This window comes from Sparus aurata, chromosome 1 (assembly GCF_900880675.1).
Source record: "Sparus aurata chromosome 1, fSpaAur1.1, whole genome shotgun sequence".
NCBI lineage: Eukaryota > Metazoa > Chordata > Actinopteri > Spariformes > Sparidae > Sparus > Sparus aurata.
Window position 1 is genome coordinate 33719437 of NC_044187.1, and position 17632 is coordinate 33737068.

Genomic DNA, 17632 nt, shown 5'->3' on the forward strand with positions numbered 1-17632 from the left:
AGTGACAGCGGCAAAGGGCCCCAGGCCGGGACTCCAACCCCAGGGCCGCCGCAGCGAAGACAAGGCCTCTGTACACGGGACGCCCACTCTACTATCTGAGCTAAACGGCGCCCCATGCCTGGTCTATTTTTGACAGAAGCAGCACCAAGCTGCACAGAGCAGATTGTGCCAGCAGGAAGTCAGAGACACAGGAATAGCATAGAATCTGGTAAATCTTCAAAATAAAACACCCCGTGCAGACTCCTAATTGTATAAAAACGACCAGATCAACAAAAGTTTGCTATTTAGGTTCTAAAACTAAAACGTTACTTTTTGTGAGTGTTTTTAGTGTGTCATTTCAGAACATGGTGTCTATGTTATGTTGGCAGTTGGTAATTGTTGGCAATACAGTTTAACCTTAGTGAGGTAGCTGTTACCGACACCAGCTGTTTTATCCCCCGTTGTCTGCACTCTGCTGGACAAACCATGTCATTACACCAGTTTTAAATTACCCCAAGCATGTTTTTCTACATTATTTCTGCATTATTTTAAATATAAGGTTTTAAAACCTTATAAATCAGCTGATAAATAGATAAAGCAAAACACCTCCTCTGTTCAAAGACGGTCGTTCCAGTTTGACACAGATGGATTATTTTACTCCTCTTTAAAACCACCTTCTTCCCGTCTTCTCTGGCCAAGACGTTACATTGTTGTCCTCAAAGGAATGATGTTTGTCCTTCAGATGTGAGTGGACAGCAGAGTCTTGACCTGAGGGGTCGGCCCTCCAGTGATGTGCCTTTCATTTATGAAGAGGTTGTTTTGTCTCTCCAGTGTACAAACCTGTGCAGTCCTGGCTGCATGGAACAGCATACACTACATTACTCTGCTTATGCCTGAGTGTTTTGACCTTAGGATGAACTATGTTACAGCACTTAAAGGAAATAAAGAAAATCAGCCTTACAGAGCCACCTCCATTATTTATCAATGCAAACATGATAGCAATGGCAAAGAGAGAGAGAGGATGGCAGTCGTGCACCTGCATAGGTATTTGGCACAGCCACCTGAAGGTGACCATGACAACCACAGGAAGCACAACAAGGGAAAACATGGAGGAGCTCAATTTACTGGTATTTGAATAATATGCATAGCTATGTGCAAGGTCATAGAAAACAATGCTGCTAACCAAGGGTGTAGGTTTGATGTGACATTAAGTCAAGGATTAATGAAAGCTTGAAAACTGTCTGTAGATAAGTTGATAGAGACCAAATTCAGTTCTTTCTTGTATCAAGAGCACCTTAATGGCCTGGCCTTGATTAATATTCTGTTTCAGGTGATTTTAGATGTGATTATAATCACTCTTAACATGTAAATCATACTTTCACATTATATAAGACAACATTTTACTGACAGTAAACAAGTTCAGTTTTTACAAACACAGCAAACAGTAACCAGTATAGGTAACTCCTTTGTCACCTGTGGAGAAAGCCCCCCAGACTCCCTCAATGTTGAGTTGTTGAGTTAGGTTAAGATTTAGACACTTTGTGAAACACTGTCTGCAACAAATATAGAATTATTTTGGCCATCTTGTACATTTGGTGTATGTTACACATGAAGTTATGTCCTTCTTTGTTTGCTCCAGTGATTTGTCAATGTGCATATAGAGTGGGGAAGTGTGATCTGATCACAAGTGGTCACTCGAGAAGCATTCTAATTCCATGTGTGAAATAATGGACTTACAGCTGTTGTCTTTTGTCTTTTGGTTATGGACAAAGTGACGTTTTTAAGCAGCTTAAAAACGTCACTTTGTGTTCTGGGATGTTGTAATACTAACTATTTACTAAATCTTAGGCTTTTAAGCAATATAGAATATTATATGAAAAGAGAAGTCCCCTGTTAATGATATCTCATATTCAGGTGTCTGGTGTCATCCTCTTCTCTCCAGCTTGTTCTCAAGAGCTCCAAGATGCCCATGCAGGTGGACGGGGAACCGTGGGCCCAGGGTCCCTGCACCATCACCATCACACACAAGACCCAGGCCCTCATGCTGTACCACAGCTCCGAGCAGACGGACGATGACGAAGACGAATCCAGCGCCTCGGAGACAGAGAGCCCCACCCCTCAAGACTCACCCAGGCCCCCGGGGCCAGCCTCGGCTCGTGCATGACCCACCTCAGGCATCATGTGATCTGAGGCTTTTCTCATCCAAGGTTCTGTCTTCATTCTGCAGCCCAGTTTCTTATTAATCCCTCGCTTGCGGCTGCACTCATTAGCCCTCCTTTGAAATCATTGGACACACTTCATCTTCAAATCATGTCACATGTTTTCAGAGGGGTTAGAGAGGTCCGTTTTGAATTGGGCTGCTGTGATTTGTTTCTGCGTCTGTTCTCTCCACACTCCCCGAATATTATAACCCAGAGCTCAGGCGGTTCCTTCTCCACAGGTGGGACAGTCAGGAGGAGACGCATGTTTTAGAGAAAGATCGCTGTTTATTTGCACTGATCCCCCGTGCCATACAAATCTAGAGTTGACTATACTGTATTTATTATGCTGTATTTTATTTACAGTGAATGCCCAGTGCAGCCCTGCAGGGAATCAGTGAGCCATTTTTAACAAGTTGCCCAGGTTCAATTGACCAGTTAGCTTCAAAGCCATGTGTCCATCGACAGCGGGCGATGAAGTAGTAAATACAGGAGGAGTCACAAGGAATGTTAAGTGGCTGAATGTGCAGGTGAAGCAGATTTGCCCATGTGTGATTTTTTCTTTTAAACACTCCAATAAGAGCACAAACAAACAGCAAACACATTTTTGGACTCTAAATGATGGATGGAAAAAGTGCACAGGATATCTGTTTAGGCACGTTGATCATTTTCAGTATCTCCTGCATCGTCACCAGAGATAAGGCTTTGAAATTCGTGTCGGCCAAAAGGCCTCTGAATCACGGTAGAGCAAAGGCTCAGTTAAAACTGCAATCGTCGTCAATCACTGGACATCCGTGCTGGTTTATGCACTTCGTGATGCACTGTCTCATGTGGCTCGCCAAACACTCAGATTGTACCAAGATACAGTCCTGACAATATATTTAACTTTCCTGTGAGAGCAACAGGGAACAGCCTGTTTACCTTGGTTCATTACTGCCAAGTAACTGCTCAGAGGACTCGCTTGCCTACATGTAAAACCTTTTGTTTTTCCTCTTCTTTACATCGTTCCTCTTGTTTACATATTTTGTGCTGCACTGTTTTGGCACTTACACTGACATATACCTTACACTGCTTAGGACATACATGACACCGTAATGTTGGCCTGTGATGTTGCTGCCGATAGTGATAACTGCTGATGAGATTAAGCTGTCCCATGTTGTTATTTTATGTTATTAAGAGCCATCCTTGTTTCACTCAATGGTCACCACAGGGTGGCAGACTTAAGACAGTATTTTTCTGTCTTCTACCCTGACCTCTGCCGTTTATTATAATCCTGCATGTACTTTTCTGTGTTTTGTCCCGCAGACATTGATCTGTTTAGTTATGTTGGTTCAGTCTGTCCCGTGCTCTACATAATGTGTGCAAGATTTCATTTGTGTTTCTGTCAAATTGCCTACTTGTAGTGAAATCGATTTGAGGTTGTCCTGTTTATTGCATAATGAGTAAGAAAATTGCCTGTTGCTCACAGCCATATCAGAAATGTCTGTAGAATGTTAGTCAACGCTTTCTGAGACCTGGAGCCAACTTGCCACTCAAAAGGCTGAACAGGGATCAGTTTTTAGCCGCGTGATGCCTACGCTTTTGGAATATGCACCTCTTTCGCAGGTTTACCAAGCCTAGTGGTTTCATCACTCTGTGTTTGGTGAATGTGTTCTTGCTCAAGGACACCTGTCTGTTCTTTTACCTTATCCATGTTTACCAGAGTTTGTGTGTTGTGTCGCACTGAATTTGCCGAAATGTAACTTCAAACGCAGGTTTTTAGCCCACTAGCAGCATGGCTCTAGTTCCAAAAACTGTTTCTGGGTAAAAGACCTCGATAACCGCTCGATGAATTGTGGTGCAATTTGGCCTCTGGTGATTTTGTTAAACCTTAGTGTTTATTTAGCGTCACCACAAGGTCAAATTTGTTCTCATCAAACGCTCCTTTTTGTCCGCTCATGTGTTTCTGAATCTACTGCTTAACGAAATGCTAACATGCTAAAAAATCAGCGTAATACATCCTGATTGTGTGCATGACAGCACACTAACATACTAGCTTGTCAGTTTAAGTTAGAGTTGGACCTAAATACAGATGTTAATGCAAAATAGCTTAAAACTGCATTCATAAATATTCGTATGTTAAAGGGGCTCTGTGGAACTTCTGTGTTGTGCTGGAGGCCAGATGTTAGTGGACTCCATTTCTAAACTAGCATTAGCTACTGTTGCTCTGTTAGCAGAGCGGAGAGACACACTGAGACAGCCATTTAAGAGTGGCATGAAGTCTCAACCTCTGGACTGTTGTGGAAAATCCAACCCCTGTATAGGCAATCAATGGAGACGGGGAAGGGCATGTTACAATCCGCCCACATATGGCCAATAAAAAAGTGATAATACATGTAAACCGCTCGGAATTGTTACATAGAGCCCCTTTAACATTGATTAAAATTACTGTGTGTAATGTGAAATGCATCGCTAGCAGTGATGAACCCAGAGACAATCACCAACTTCACAGTTCCCCCTCTGATTTACATGGTGCTTTAGCATCTGTGAGTGCTATTTTGATTTTACGCTTGCACATTTTCTGTTTCAGTTGAGTCTCACCACTCATTTCCTTTCCAGCAGCAGCTGAAAGCTCTTTTCAGATAAACCCGCCGTACGACATGTGCCCATTAAACAGCTCACAAAGTGGCGACTGCCTAGCTTGTGTGCTAACTTAATGGTAGGGGATACAGAAATTATCGGGAATTCCAGAGACTGAAAATGCCAATGCACTTTAATTTTGATTTACATAGCTTGGCCCTTTTTCTGGAACACCATCAAAATGATTGGGCCTCATCATTGATAAGGATTTAACAGCAAAGTGGTCAACAAATGTGTTACTTTTGAGTGTAACGACTATTACACCTCATAAGGTTACTAGTGTGGCTAGAGACTTTTAGCCTATTTGTGTTACTGAAACGGTTGGAGGGACATGATTATGATGTTATTTTGAATACTCCCAACCTATAATTCAGTTTATTGTTAAATCTTGGCAGATGCATAGCAGTATTTATATAGTCTCAATTTGGCAAGGACGATTTACTGTGTTGTGTGTACCAAAAAGCTTTTATTTTAATTAATATATTTGATAGGCTTACTTCTTTGCTGTCAAATATCTGTAAGAAAAAAAGAACCTTAAAAGGCTGATAAGAATGTAAAGAAAACATATTATCATTTTGACTACAATGTGGTCCTAAAAGGAAGCCTTATATGACCCCTGCTATAGAGAAATGACAAGACAAAGAAACTGTCTGGAAAAAAAACAAGCTTATAGTTCACAATAAAACAATTACTATTCTGATTGAATCGAATGTAATGAAGCGATGCTTTGAATTTTAAAACATTCCCATAAATATTTTCTTATGCAAACCATGTGTCTGTTTTCATTAAGTTGTGTTGTACAGTTTCAGGTATAAAAACTGATGCCAACCCCAAAATCAGCAACACTGTACCGCAGTGAAGTTAGTTTTAAGTTGCATTTTAGACAGACATTCATCTAGACAGTGAAAATTCAGTATTTCATTCAATAGCTTCTGCACGCTATTGAAAAACTGCTGAAATTTGATGGAAATATTGATATAGAAAAGAAGAAGTAAAGTCCAATAAAAAGAGGTGTGTCCAACGTGGCCCGTGTACCAATATATTTTGATATTGATTTGGAGTCACGGGGTCACATTACATGGAAGCTATCGAAAAGAAATCAAATTTCATAATAAATTTGATATAGAAGATGTGGTTAACATGGAATCAAAAGATGTGTGTCTTGTTTATCCCATTTAGAAATATAATTCATCACTGGTTTGCAGTCACTGGGTCACATGACCTGGGGGCTATTATCTTATTAAAATACTTTTACTTTCAGAAATCAAAATAATTGTGCTACCAGTTAACTATTATTTTTTTTAACAATAACTCACTAATATTATAAATCAAACTGACAACAGGGCCATTTAATGATGGTCAGCCTCCAGTTTAAAATTAACCTTACCCCAGTCAACACTCTACTCATGCACAGCAACAAGGATGTAGAAGAACACACATACGTAGGCAGTGTTGTGGACAGCGTGGGGGGACACCCACCAACATAAGGCTACTGTTGTTTAAAATTCTCATTAAGGGCTGCAAAACACCTGATTGACACCAGAATTGCCAACTACAGTATACAACTTTAACTACAAGGTGAAGGTGTATGGATCAGAGAAAGACGAAACACACAATTAACAATATGCAAACTTTCCTTAACTTATGGATGAATACTAAAGAAACAACAATCTGGGGTTGCATTTCCAAGCAATGTCTACTACATCTGAGTTTATCTAAGCAGTTACAGCAATATAATTATGCAATCATGTGACTGACTGATAGTGTCTACATTTATGGCATACGGAGTGTTATATTGACTTGTTGTATCAGGACTCCAGTAGCACATATAGCTGCTGCTGCATCTATTTGTTTTTATGCGGGCGTGGATGGGGTCCGGTTGGTTTTCCTGATGAAGGATGGCTTCTAGGATTGTCCTTAGCGGAGTCGGATCCTTTTCCACTTGGCTTTTTTCCTCCCGAAGCACTCTGGGGCTTTTTGTCGTGTTCTAAAGAAAATATACAAAAAGCTTTCTTAAGCAGTTCTTTCACAGAATGAGAGTGGTGCCACATGCCAAACAGATTTTTGGAATACTCTCTATAATAATAACTCTTATCAAACTGCAGCCAGAGTTATCTAACATCTTGGCATACAGATAATTCATGTAGTAAAGGTAAATAAACTGATGTTTTCATTGGCAAGTTCCCTGTGACCTCGAGTCCACTGCTGACTCCACTGTTGTCTGGAAAGCGGCAAACAGGGAGTTGCTAAACCTGTGACACATGATTATTACTGGCCAAGCTAAACTCATGTGACATCTTGCTCAGTGGAAGGCAACATTTCTAGTCAAACAACCACACCTCAAACTACAGCACCTGTACAAATACAGAACACAACTCAAAGTCGGATCACACATTTACAGGCCAGTGGTACAACATTTTTCATACAAAGGTGAATATTCAGATAATCTGTTAAATGCTGTGAGACCGATAAATATAACTTTGAACAGCTTCATTCCTCCAACAAACAAAAACTAAAGGAGGGGTTGTGGTTAAGCTGATGTTCTATCAAAAGTCAATCTATAGGAATAGACCTAGCCTTCTAATTGTGCGCATGACCGACAAGATAACAGTCATCAAAAGAATATAAAAAGGTAAATGACATACTGTGGGAGGAGTGGTGACTGCTATCACTTTTCTTGTCTGTATGAGGAAAGATGAAAACAGCAACACACATTGAAAGACATGAAACACATTTGTTTTACTAAAACAACAAATTGAAGCTGATTATGCTCTGTAACTCTCACTAAAGACTTCTCAATAAACTACAGCGCATGTACATACAGCATGTAGAAACCTGGTTCTGATTCAGGCAGCAACTCCACAATGCCAGTGGTACTACATTTTTCATAAACAAGTGAAAATTCATGACATACGGTGAGATGGGTGGTGACTGGAATCACTTTTCTTCTCTGTATCAGAAAGAAGACAAAAGAAGAACAAACATTTTTATGGCTTTAAGACTTTTTTTCTAGAGTTGCATTGTAACTTTGTGAATGGCAATGACAGTCAGTCCATCTCATTCGCCAAAAGGAAATATTTTGACTATTATAAAACAATATATATAAAATTGGATACAGATATTGCTCCTGATGGCTTCGGTGATCTGGTGTCACCAACAGATGAAAACATCCGCTTGTATGTAATTATCATGCGATTGACTATCATAGGGGACTGGATAGCTCAGAGCAGACCAGTGAGCCCAGGGACACCAGTTCAACTGTTCCAGGTTGTGCTGCTCAATCGGAAGACAAATGAGAAAAAAGGATAAGATAAGCAAGGTTTGGGTTTGGCTGCCTTGTTAGCTCTTTAGCTTTTTGGAAACGTGTTCAAATTTTGATAAAGACCATGTGCTTGCAATAACTTTTCATCACAGCCTATAAAGGGGCTGACGTGCATCAGTAAACCTTTGAAAATGTTGAACTTGATATACAGTACATGGATGGTTATGATGAGTTACGCATTAGTGCTCAGCATTAACTCATGTAAAACCAACCACATCTGTAGATCACATTTTTAGGATTTAATGAAGGAGCAACCTACAAAAATTATGAACGTTGATTATGTATTTGTTTAACAGCTGTATTGTGAAAAAGGAAACAATAGCAACATGTTCTATTTTACATCTATTCTACGAAAGTTACTGTTATAAATATTGTTCAGTAGTAAAAAAGCTATTCTTAACATAAAGTGTGTGGGTTGTATGGGAGGTGGTTTCTGGGGGAAACCCTGATCAATATGATTTCTATCTTACCTGTCTTTTGTCCTGGTCTAAATGGAGGTCCCCTGTAAGAGCCTGGTGCCTGGCCCTGTCCATACTGGGATGTACTCCAGCCTCCATGTTGGCCGATATAAACAGGTACGGGAACTGGCTGGAAGAATGGCTGGATGGGTGGACAACCAGGACCGCTGGATGTGGTCTGTCCCCTCTGCTCTGGAGGATCTGGTTGTTCTGAAACAGAGAGGCTGATATGAGAAGACATTTTGTACTTCTAAGTGTTAATACAGTGTAAAAATGTGGGTGTTACAAATTGCTAGTCAAACTGAAATGAAATTAATTTAAATGATTACCCTCATTAAAGCACATATGTGCTTGAGAGAGTTTACAGTGGTATTTTATTTTAAACTGCGTGCACATACAAATGTTTTTTGTCATACACACGCAGATATTTCATTATAGGCACATCTTGAACAGTATTTAGATTTTCTGCTATAATAATACCTTAATAGAGATGAACATACCTGATTCCAGGTGTGTACTTCCTGCTCTTTCATCTGTGAATGGTAAATGCATTTACATAGTGTTTTACAGTTTGCCCACATACACACACATACATACTGATGGCAGCAAGCTACATTGCTACCTATGGTTTCTGTGTCTTGCTCAAGAACAATTCCACATGTGAGCAGCAGCTGGAGATTGTACCACCATCCCTGCATTTAGTGGATGATCTGCTGAGCCACAGCCGTTTATAAGAGGCCTCGGATACAATGATCACACAAGGGAAATAAACGATCTATTATACTTTCATAATACATCCCGACATGTAAAATCTCTAACTATAAATGTTCCTGCACATTCACCTGGTTTAAGTGTGACCAGTCTGGCCTCAACAGGCTGTTTAAAGATCTCTGTCAGATGCTCCTTCAGTGATGCAGCAAAGGCCTGTGTCGCTGTCACCTTCTTGGAGTCCAGGTTGATCCGAGGGGTGTGAGGCTCAAACTTTGTAGCCTTTGGCAAGTCAAATGAAGCCTGTGAGGAACAAGTGAAAGAAAGCACTTATTAATGGGATGTGATTTTAGCTTTCAGTTTTTTTTTGGTTTAATATAACCAACAGTCCAAACCCAAAGACATTTAATCAGATCATTTAGGGAAAAGCACGAATTTTAAACATGTGCAAATCTGTAACCACCAAATGTTTGGCATTTTACTCGAATAATATCTAATTGATTGTATAAGCCAGTTTTGAAAAATAAAAATTGCTGATTTATTTCCTGTTAACCGTCTGACCTCTGCAGCTTAGGTTAAAATGCTTCCTATTTATGTTTAGTCTTTGGTGGCTGAAACATAGCATGCACCCAAATAACATACAGGTCAATTTCTCTCTCTGCCTCAGTCATGTTGTCTCAGTAATGCATGAAGAGGGGCCGGTTAAACAAACCTAAAAGACACAAATTCCAAGTGCATTCAATATTGAGACAACTTTCCCTTGTTTGTCTTCAGGCTAAACCTTCACTCATTACCCTTTCCCCGTCCCCTACTTCATCCGTCTGTGACAATGTTCATCTCACCTGCAGAAAGGCTAGGGTTTGGGACTGACTCAGCAGACTGTTGATATCTTCTCTGGCTTTTATCATGTTCTCAGTATTCTCGGTTAACCTCTTCATGAGATCCCGAAGTTTCATCTGACCCGTCTCCAGCTCGTTGTCCACCTCATGTTGGGCCTCGCGCTCTTCTTGGGCCAACATATCCCGCATCTGCTGAAACACAGCTGCAAACGCTGTCTTCCTCTTGGTAGCTGCTTCCTAGGCAAGGATCATGACAGTAGCCACAGATACAGTAAATACAGGGACAGGTAAATAGATATAAACACTGACATTATGTAATTGCCATTGCTACCTTTTTTGTATATGAGTCACCACTTCATTTGTTTTCTATTCATATGAAAGGGGGGAAATCTAACGGGTACAACATACCTTCAGCTTGCTCTGCATGTCATTAATTTGAAACATAACAGTCTCAGTCTTCTCAATCTTCCCGTTCAGCAAACCCAACTTGTCTCTGAGGTCGGTCTACAAGACAGACATAAAACATAGTCTCTGTACACAGTCAACGACGTCACTTTTGTTACCTACTCTGCTTACTTCCTCACCACGGCCTCAATGGAAGGCTTACTATGCAATGCAAATAAAACTTTTTTACTGCGTGTACACCATCTGCAATATAACGGCAGTTTGCTCCTTAAACAGCAGCATACTGCAGTGTCATCTTTTACACCTACATTTTTTCATATTGCTAACATGCATTTATAAACAGATCTCTTGCAGGGGTTCTCTATCGTTTTCTGTCTCTCTTCAGAAGCTGGATGAAGTTCACACCCTCCCGCCCTGCAAGTTTTATCATTAACAATGATGGGGGGGCAACTTCTATTGGATTAATATAAAGGTCAGCACGATAGCATCACCAAAATTGTGTTTATTTTCCATACATTAATCATATTCAGTCAACTTAGTTTCTCCCCATATCTTTACCATGGCCATGCTAGCCCGCTGCAGTGGTTCGATGCCCCCCCCCGAGTGGGCCGCTCCCTAATTTGAGCACCACTGATCTAGTAGTTGTCTTAAATGACTCACTGTATTGTACATTCATGCTTTAATATTGTTGTTGTAAATTATATGTTTCTCTATATCAGCATTAAGCATTAACATTAGAATAAGCTGATAACCACCTTAAAGGAAAAGTTTGGGAACACTTTTTGGGAAACAGATCACTTCTTAGCCGAGGGTTAAAGCTGAGGTTGGCAAGATGAAAAAACCATCAGGCCAAGGCTAGATTTTGAAAGTATCCAGCCAGTAAACCCCGCCCCCTGCATTCCAGCCCCTCTCTAAAGCCACTCCCCCTAAACAGTGAATGCACACTGTCTGATGACTGGTAGTGGTAGGACGAAGAGTGAATCGGTGCATTGTTTTCATCACGTCTAACTACAGGTAGCTGCCTCATGTCTCATTCAGATGATATATTATCATATTGAACGTAAACAACCTACATACCCATTGCTCATACTGATAGCTATCAAGCTAGCTTTCTTAGCATTCAGACATTGTTTTGAAAGTGTATTTTGATGTTAAAACGTATTGCTGGTTAGTTAGCAGCATCTGGCTATTGTAACACTAGATATGGCAAAGCTAAAACATTAAGATAAGTGATGGGACTACTTTACATTTGTTTTGTTTTTGTCTCAGTGATTAAAAAACTAACAAGTATTGTATTAGACTCATGATAATAGGATATTTTGAATGTTGCCAGTGCTGGCCCAAGCATTTTGGGGCCCTAAGCAGAATTTGATTTGGGGCCCCCCTCACACAACCGCAGATTCACCTGTGCTTGAAAATTATTGACACACATGTCACACTATAAGAATCATCTTGTCTTAAATCATTTGTGTCACTTGTTTAATTTATTAAATATGTAAAAAAAAAAAATGTATCATTTGTTTTTTCTTGATTGGAACTAGCGGCTGCTTGGGGCCCCCTGGCCTCTAAAGTAGAACACTACCTGCGCTTGGTGTTTGTACAATATATTGACCAGGTATGTAACTTGGACATGCAAGCACCCTGATCAGGATCACATTTTTTGCCTAGCAGCTTTTCACAATTTGAATCTGTGTTTTGATGCATGACAATAAACACACTAAGCAGAAAAATGGAAAGAAGGGTTTCGTTTCACCGCTTGAACTATCCAACTAGTTTTTGTTTGGTCTTCCTTTTCTTGCTCTGTTTGGCAGTGCAAGCTGCTGTAGGTATAGCTGGTAAAGAAAATTGTGGCTGTACTTTCTCTGCCATACTTGTCCATAAACAAAGAGCTCAGTGTGCTCGCCACAACTGCTTTGAATAGACTTCGGTCATGTGCAATGAGTGAAGGGCAGAGTCAGCGCAGGTAAGAACAGGTTAAAGGGATATTCCGGTGTAAGTTTAATCCATGTTCTAACACACTGTGACACCGAGTAGGATCGCCCCTCGAGAGATAAAGTTTGCAGAGCGCTAGCTCACGTAGCTTTAGCATCCTCAGAAACGACCGCACGACAACAATACAATGCAGTAAATGGATCCAAATATAAACCGCCACCAAAAAGCCACATAAATGCTCAGAACAGCACCAAACTTCAGCAACAGTAGAAATAGGGTCTCAGCACATCTAACCTCCGCTAGCTTAGCTGGATTTCTATTGTGAAGCTAAAAACAGATTTCAACTCTCCTCCATCAGCTTCCGGGTCCGGGAAGTCCCGACGCGACGATTACCAAGTGCGGTTAGAAATGCTCAATTCCGTTCTTTTCCCTCTCCGCTCTCGATAATAACTGTTATAAACTGGCGGGTAAGACACATATGAACTTTGATTGCTTTTCCATGGAGTCATAATCATACATTTTCATCCATGAGCTGCGGGAACTCTACTGCACTCGGTAATGGACTCGTCGGGACTTCCCGTCAACGGGAAGCTGCTGCAGAAGAGTGGTAAATTTTGTCAGCTTTTCAGTAGAAATCCAGCTAAGCTAGTGGAGTTTTAATGCCCCGGACTATGTGCTGAGACCCTATTTGTACTGTTGCTAACACCGGAATATCCCTTTAATAAACAGGTAGGCTTTCCACACAATAGCTTGGGGCTGCTAAAATTGATTGGATGAAGTTATCACAGCCACAGATATTGCCTTTTGTTATTCCACGTGTTCTTCTTCCTTGTAGAAATCTTGTGGCTACAGGACCCACAATGCAACTTCTTCACTGAGTGACATCACTGGAGGAAATGTATCAGTTTACATGCCACTTTCTCTGGAGCTAGACCTGTAAACACACTTGAATATGTAAACTGGAGTTATCTTTTCATATAGTAAAGACTGATGCCTCTCCATTGACAACTCAGGTAACAAATCAATCTACCAGCACCTATGAATCTAAAACAGATGCTGTTTCCCCATGTTCCTTGTATTCATTTTAAGTATCAAGAACGCATAAAAGCATATATTTTAAATCTGAAATGATTCCTTCCATAATAATAAATAATCCAGCATAGTTAATATCCAGATTGGATATTGACAAACACACACCTCTTTCAGGCTCCTCTGCTCATCAGGTGACATGAAGGTGCAGCCTTTGTGGACTTGCTGGAGGCAGAAGCTGCAGATTGGTCGGCCATGTTGGCTGCAGAAGAACTCCATCAGCTTGTGGTGGTCCGGGCAGATGTGCTCTGCCAGGTTGCCGACGGGCTCACTCAGCTGGTGGACACTAAATGTTGGGTTTTCCCGGTGAGGCCGCAGGTGCTCCTCACAGAAAGAGGCCATGCAGGTGAAGCAGGTCTGGGACGCTTCTGCCTCCATACAGGTGTCACAGCGGACCACATCATCTTTCTCCGCTTTGCTCTCCTCTACCACCAGGCTGGCCTCGCTCTTGCTCGTCCTCAGGTTGAAGGTCTTAACGACGGTGCTGAGGACCGTGTTTTTCTTCAGCTCCGGTTTGGTCTCGAAGAGGGTCCGACACTGAGGACAGCTGTAGGTGTCGGTCCAGGTGTTGAGGAGGCAGCCCTGGCAGAAGTTGTGACCGCAGGGGATGGTCACCGGACAGTCAAAGGGACTCAGACAGATGCTGCACGTCAGCTCATCCTCCAAACTCATCAGAGAAAACTGGCTCTCTTCCATGTCGGCCATGACGAGACGTCAGATGAAGCTGCGAGGGAGAAACGAAACTTAACTTTATAGAAAAGGCATTTTCCTTCTCCTGTTTCACTCTCTGTTCTTCGTGAACGAAGGACATTACACCGTGGAGCTGAAATACGGCGAGAAGGGGGGAAAAAAGAGAAATAAACAATTCCAGTGTGACTGTAGCAGCGCTGCCACTCCTTGAGACAGCTCTGTGTGATAATTAGCATCAGCACACGGCTCAGCACGGTAGGAATACATGTAAAAGCCATTACACACATTCTTTGTCTATTTAGAACGTCTGTCTACGTTATGAAACAAGGCATTATTACTTTTACGCCGACGTAGGCCTACCTGTAGTGCGGTTACTTTGTGCAGCTAACTCCAGCTCGCTGTGAAAAAGCAGAAGCTTTGATGCTGACTCGTGACGTCTGATGAAGCCAATACTGTGCGTGTGCGCGCGCGTGCGTGCGTATCAATGTCCACTCTTTAATCTGATGCTAAAATGTTAATAGCTCACCATGAAACTTGACCAGTGTCATAAATAAATGAACACCATTGTTACCATACCAGAAATCGGGACATTGGATAAAAGCCAGGTTCAGCATTTTTGTGGCATGTTGTTGACGTCAAAGTCGAAGGCTTTCACAGAGATCTCTAATGGATTCCTCTCTCTCTCTCTTTTTCTTAAATCACCTTATAAATCAGAAAAACAACTTTTTAAAAAACTGAATGATATGAAAAGACTTTAGTATGGAAGCCTATTTCCTATGGAAGCCCATTTCCGCCACTTATAAAAAAAAAATTATGAGATACTAAGTCATAATTATGAGATACTAAATCGAAATTATGAGATACTAAGTCAAAATTATGAGATAGCTAAGTCATTATTATGAGATACTAAGTCATAATTATGAGATACTTAGTCATAATTATGAGATAGCTAAGTCATTATTATGAGATACTAAGTCATAATTATGAGATAGCTAAGTCATAATTATGAGATACTAAGTCATAATTATGAGATAGCTACACGGCATCAATAAAATACCCCGCAATAATTCGGGGATCGCTGTTGGTTTTGAACGCCTCGAGCCATATCATCTTTCTAGAGAAGACATCTATGCACCCACTAACACATATGCTGTAAGACTTCAACTTGTCGTACCCATCCACATGCCAAACATAATTTGGACCACGGCTGACATAAATGCGCCGTCGCAAACGGTTGTGCGCATGGAGATCGACCCCATTTCTGTCCAGTAGTCTCATTAATTGGCGCACAGTTTCCCTGTCTGTGATGAGTCCGGCCATCTAACATTTCTGGTGCATCCATCGGTATCCGTGCTGTTGGCCAGATGTTTGCAGCTGTTGGGATATGAAGGAGGCTACCTCTGCTTCATCTGTTTTATTGCGTCTCCGCCAAAGCCGGTTCCTCTGCAGCTTTCTCTCCAACGTCCGAAGGCTTAACTTAATGTCATGTACTTCTTCCAATAAGGTTAAAATCTCACGATTTGCAAACCCACGTCTGAAGTAGTCTTCAATGATGAGATCCATTTGCGTTTTAGACTAGACTTAGCGTAGCTACGGTTTCGTTTCCTGATTAGTAGGCTATCTCATAATTATGACTTAGCTATCTCATAATTATGACTTAGTATCTCATAATTATGACTTAGCTATCTCATAATTTTGACTTAGTATCTCATAATTATGACTTAGTATCTCATAATAATGACTTAGCTATCTCATAATTATGACTTAGTATCTCATAATTATGACTTAGCTATCTCATAATTATGACTTAGTATCTCATAATTTTGACTTAGCTATCTCATAATTTTGACTTAGTATCTCATAATTATGACTTAGTATCTCATAATAATGACTTAGCTATCTCATAATTATGACTTAGTATCTCATAATTATGACTTAGCTATCTCATAATTTTGACTTAGTATCTCATAATTTCGACTTAGTTTCTCATAATTATGACTTAGTATCTCATAATTATGACTTAGCTATCTCATAATTTTGACTTAGTATCTCATAATTATGACTTAGCATCTCATAATAATGACTTAGCTATCTCATAATTATGACTTAGTATCTCATAATTATGACTTAGCTATCTCATAATTATGACTTAGTATCTCATAATTATGACTTAGTATCTCATAATAATGACTTAGCTATCTCATAATTATGACTTAGTATCTCATAATTATGACTTAGCTATCTCATAATTTTGACTTAGTATCTCATAATTTCGACTTAGTATCTCATAATTATGACTTAGTATCTCATAATTTCGATTTAGTATCTAATAATTTTGACTTAGTATCTCATAATTATGACTTAGTATCTCATAATTATGACTTAGTATCTCATAATTATTTTTTTTAAAAGTGGCGGAAATGGGCTTCCATAAATTTTGAACACCATACCTCAAAATTGCATTGAGGGAATATCTTCAAATTTGGTACAAATGTTCACTATTAAGTGGAGGATGAAGGATGAACAAATTTGAAACACAAATGAATGAATGAGTGTGTGAGAGATAAACATCTTTTATTTATAAGAATCATTGGTTAATTTGTAATGCAACTTATTTTGATTAAACTTATAACTTATTTCAATTCAACCACTTACATGTTTATATTTAAAAAGGTTCAGTGTGTAGGATTTAGTGGCATCTAGCAGTGTGGCTGCAAATTGCTGAACATACCTGGTCTCACAGTCTGACTTGCTGGATGTAGACTGTTGGTATGAAATCTATCACTGGACACCTATTATCCCTTCCTTCCACAATCGTTATGTCTGTGCTGTTATAAAAACCCCCACCACTACATGACACAGCAACAACACACAACCTACATGCTGAAAATGGCTAGTTTCTATAACCTATTTACTCGGAAGAAGCGTAAATAAGCTAGCAGCTGTTACCTTTGCTTTTGCGAAGATTTAGACATTTTAATGCCAAGGCTGGCCTCCCCACGTGCAGACCAACCCTGACACCCGTTTGCAGGGGCACCATCGCTGCATCCTGGGTTAAGCGCCACCCAAGACGACACCAACTGATTTTACAGACAAGCAAGCAAGCCAGAGATTTTTCCCTGTCTCAGATTGAGAATTGCAGCCAGACTGCTCAGAAGGTTAGCCCTTCATTGCCAATTCTCACATAACATACCTCATCAGCCCATTCACAGTTCACACGCACACACAGTCCTACAGCCTTGAGCATGGTGTTCACGTGAACGTGCATGGAGCGCGCATGAACAGTTAATGGCAGGATACGCTGAACCAATCAGAGGCCTCTGCAGCACTGTGCGAAGTGTCTGGCGCGAGTCGATGAAGAAAGTTTTATTCACAGCGGCAGTTCTGGATTTA

The 17632-nt window shown here is 40.5% G+C and overlaps 2 protein-coding genes across 6 annotated transcripts in view; one reads left to right on the plus strand and one right to left on the minus strand.

Annotated features, from left to right (window-relative positions):
- The window catches only part of dgke (diacylglycerol kinase, epsilon), a 27938-nt gene extending 22374 nt beyond the window's left edge, over positions 1–5564 (plus strand). The window contains exon 11 of the mRNA XM_030428545.1: positions 1922–5564. Within this exon, the coding sequence (XP_030284405.1) occupies positions 1922–2143 (222 nt within the window). The 3' untranslated portion in view covers positions 2144–5564. The remainder of the gene's footprint in view (positions 1–1921) is intronic.
- Positions 5565–6120: 556 nt separating this feature from the next.
- LOC115588165 (E3 ubiquitin/ISG15 ligase TRIM25-like) lies at positions 6121–17451 on the minus strand. Of its 5 annotated transcripts, none has more exons than XM_030428579.1 (10): positions 17433–17451; positions 13658–14273; positions 10532–10627; positions 10127–10360; positions 9419–9587; positions 9077–9109; positions 8589–8786; positions 7711–7746; positions 7442–7477; positions 6121–6783 (listed from the first exon to the last, which is right to left on the minus strand). In XM_030428579.1, exons 2-10 carry the CDS (start codon positions 14252–14254, stop codon positions 6641–6643), a joined length of 1542 nt encoding a protein of 513 aa, XP_030284439.1. In that variant the 5' UTR covers positions 14255–14273; positions 17433–17451; the 3' UTR covers positions 6121–6640. The 5 variants fall into 5 exon arrangements, with proteins under 5 accessions (XP_030284439.1, XP_030284430.1, XP_030284422.1 ...); XM_030428570.1 differs by lacking the exon at positions 17433–17451 and adding an exon at positions 17189–17327; XM_030428562.1 differs by lacking the exon at positions 17433–17451 and adding an exon at positions 14600–14832 and having other exon boundaries at positions 13658–14372.
- Positions 17452–17632: the final 181 nt, after the last annotated feature.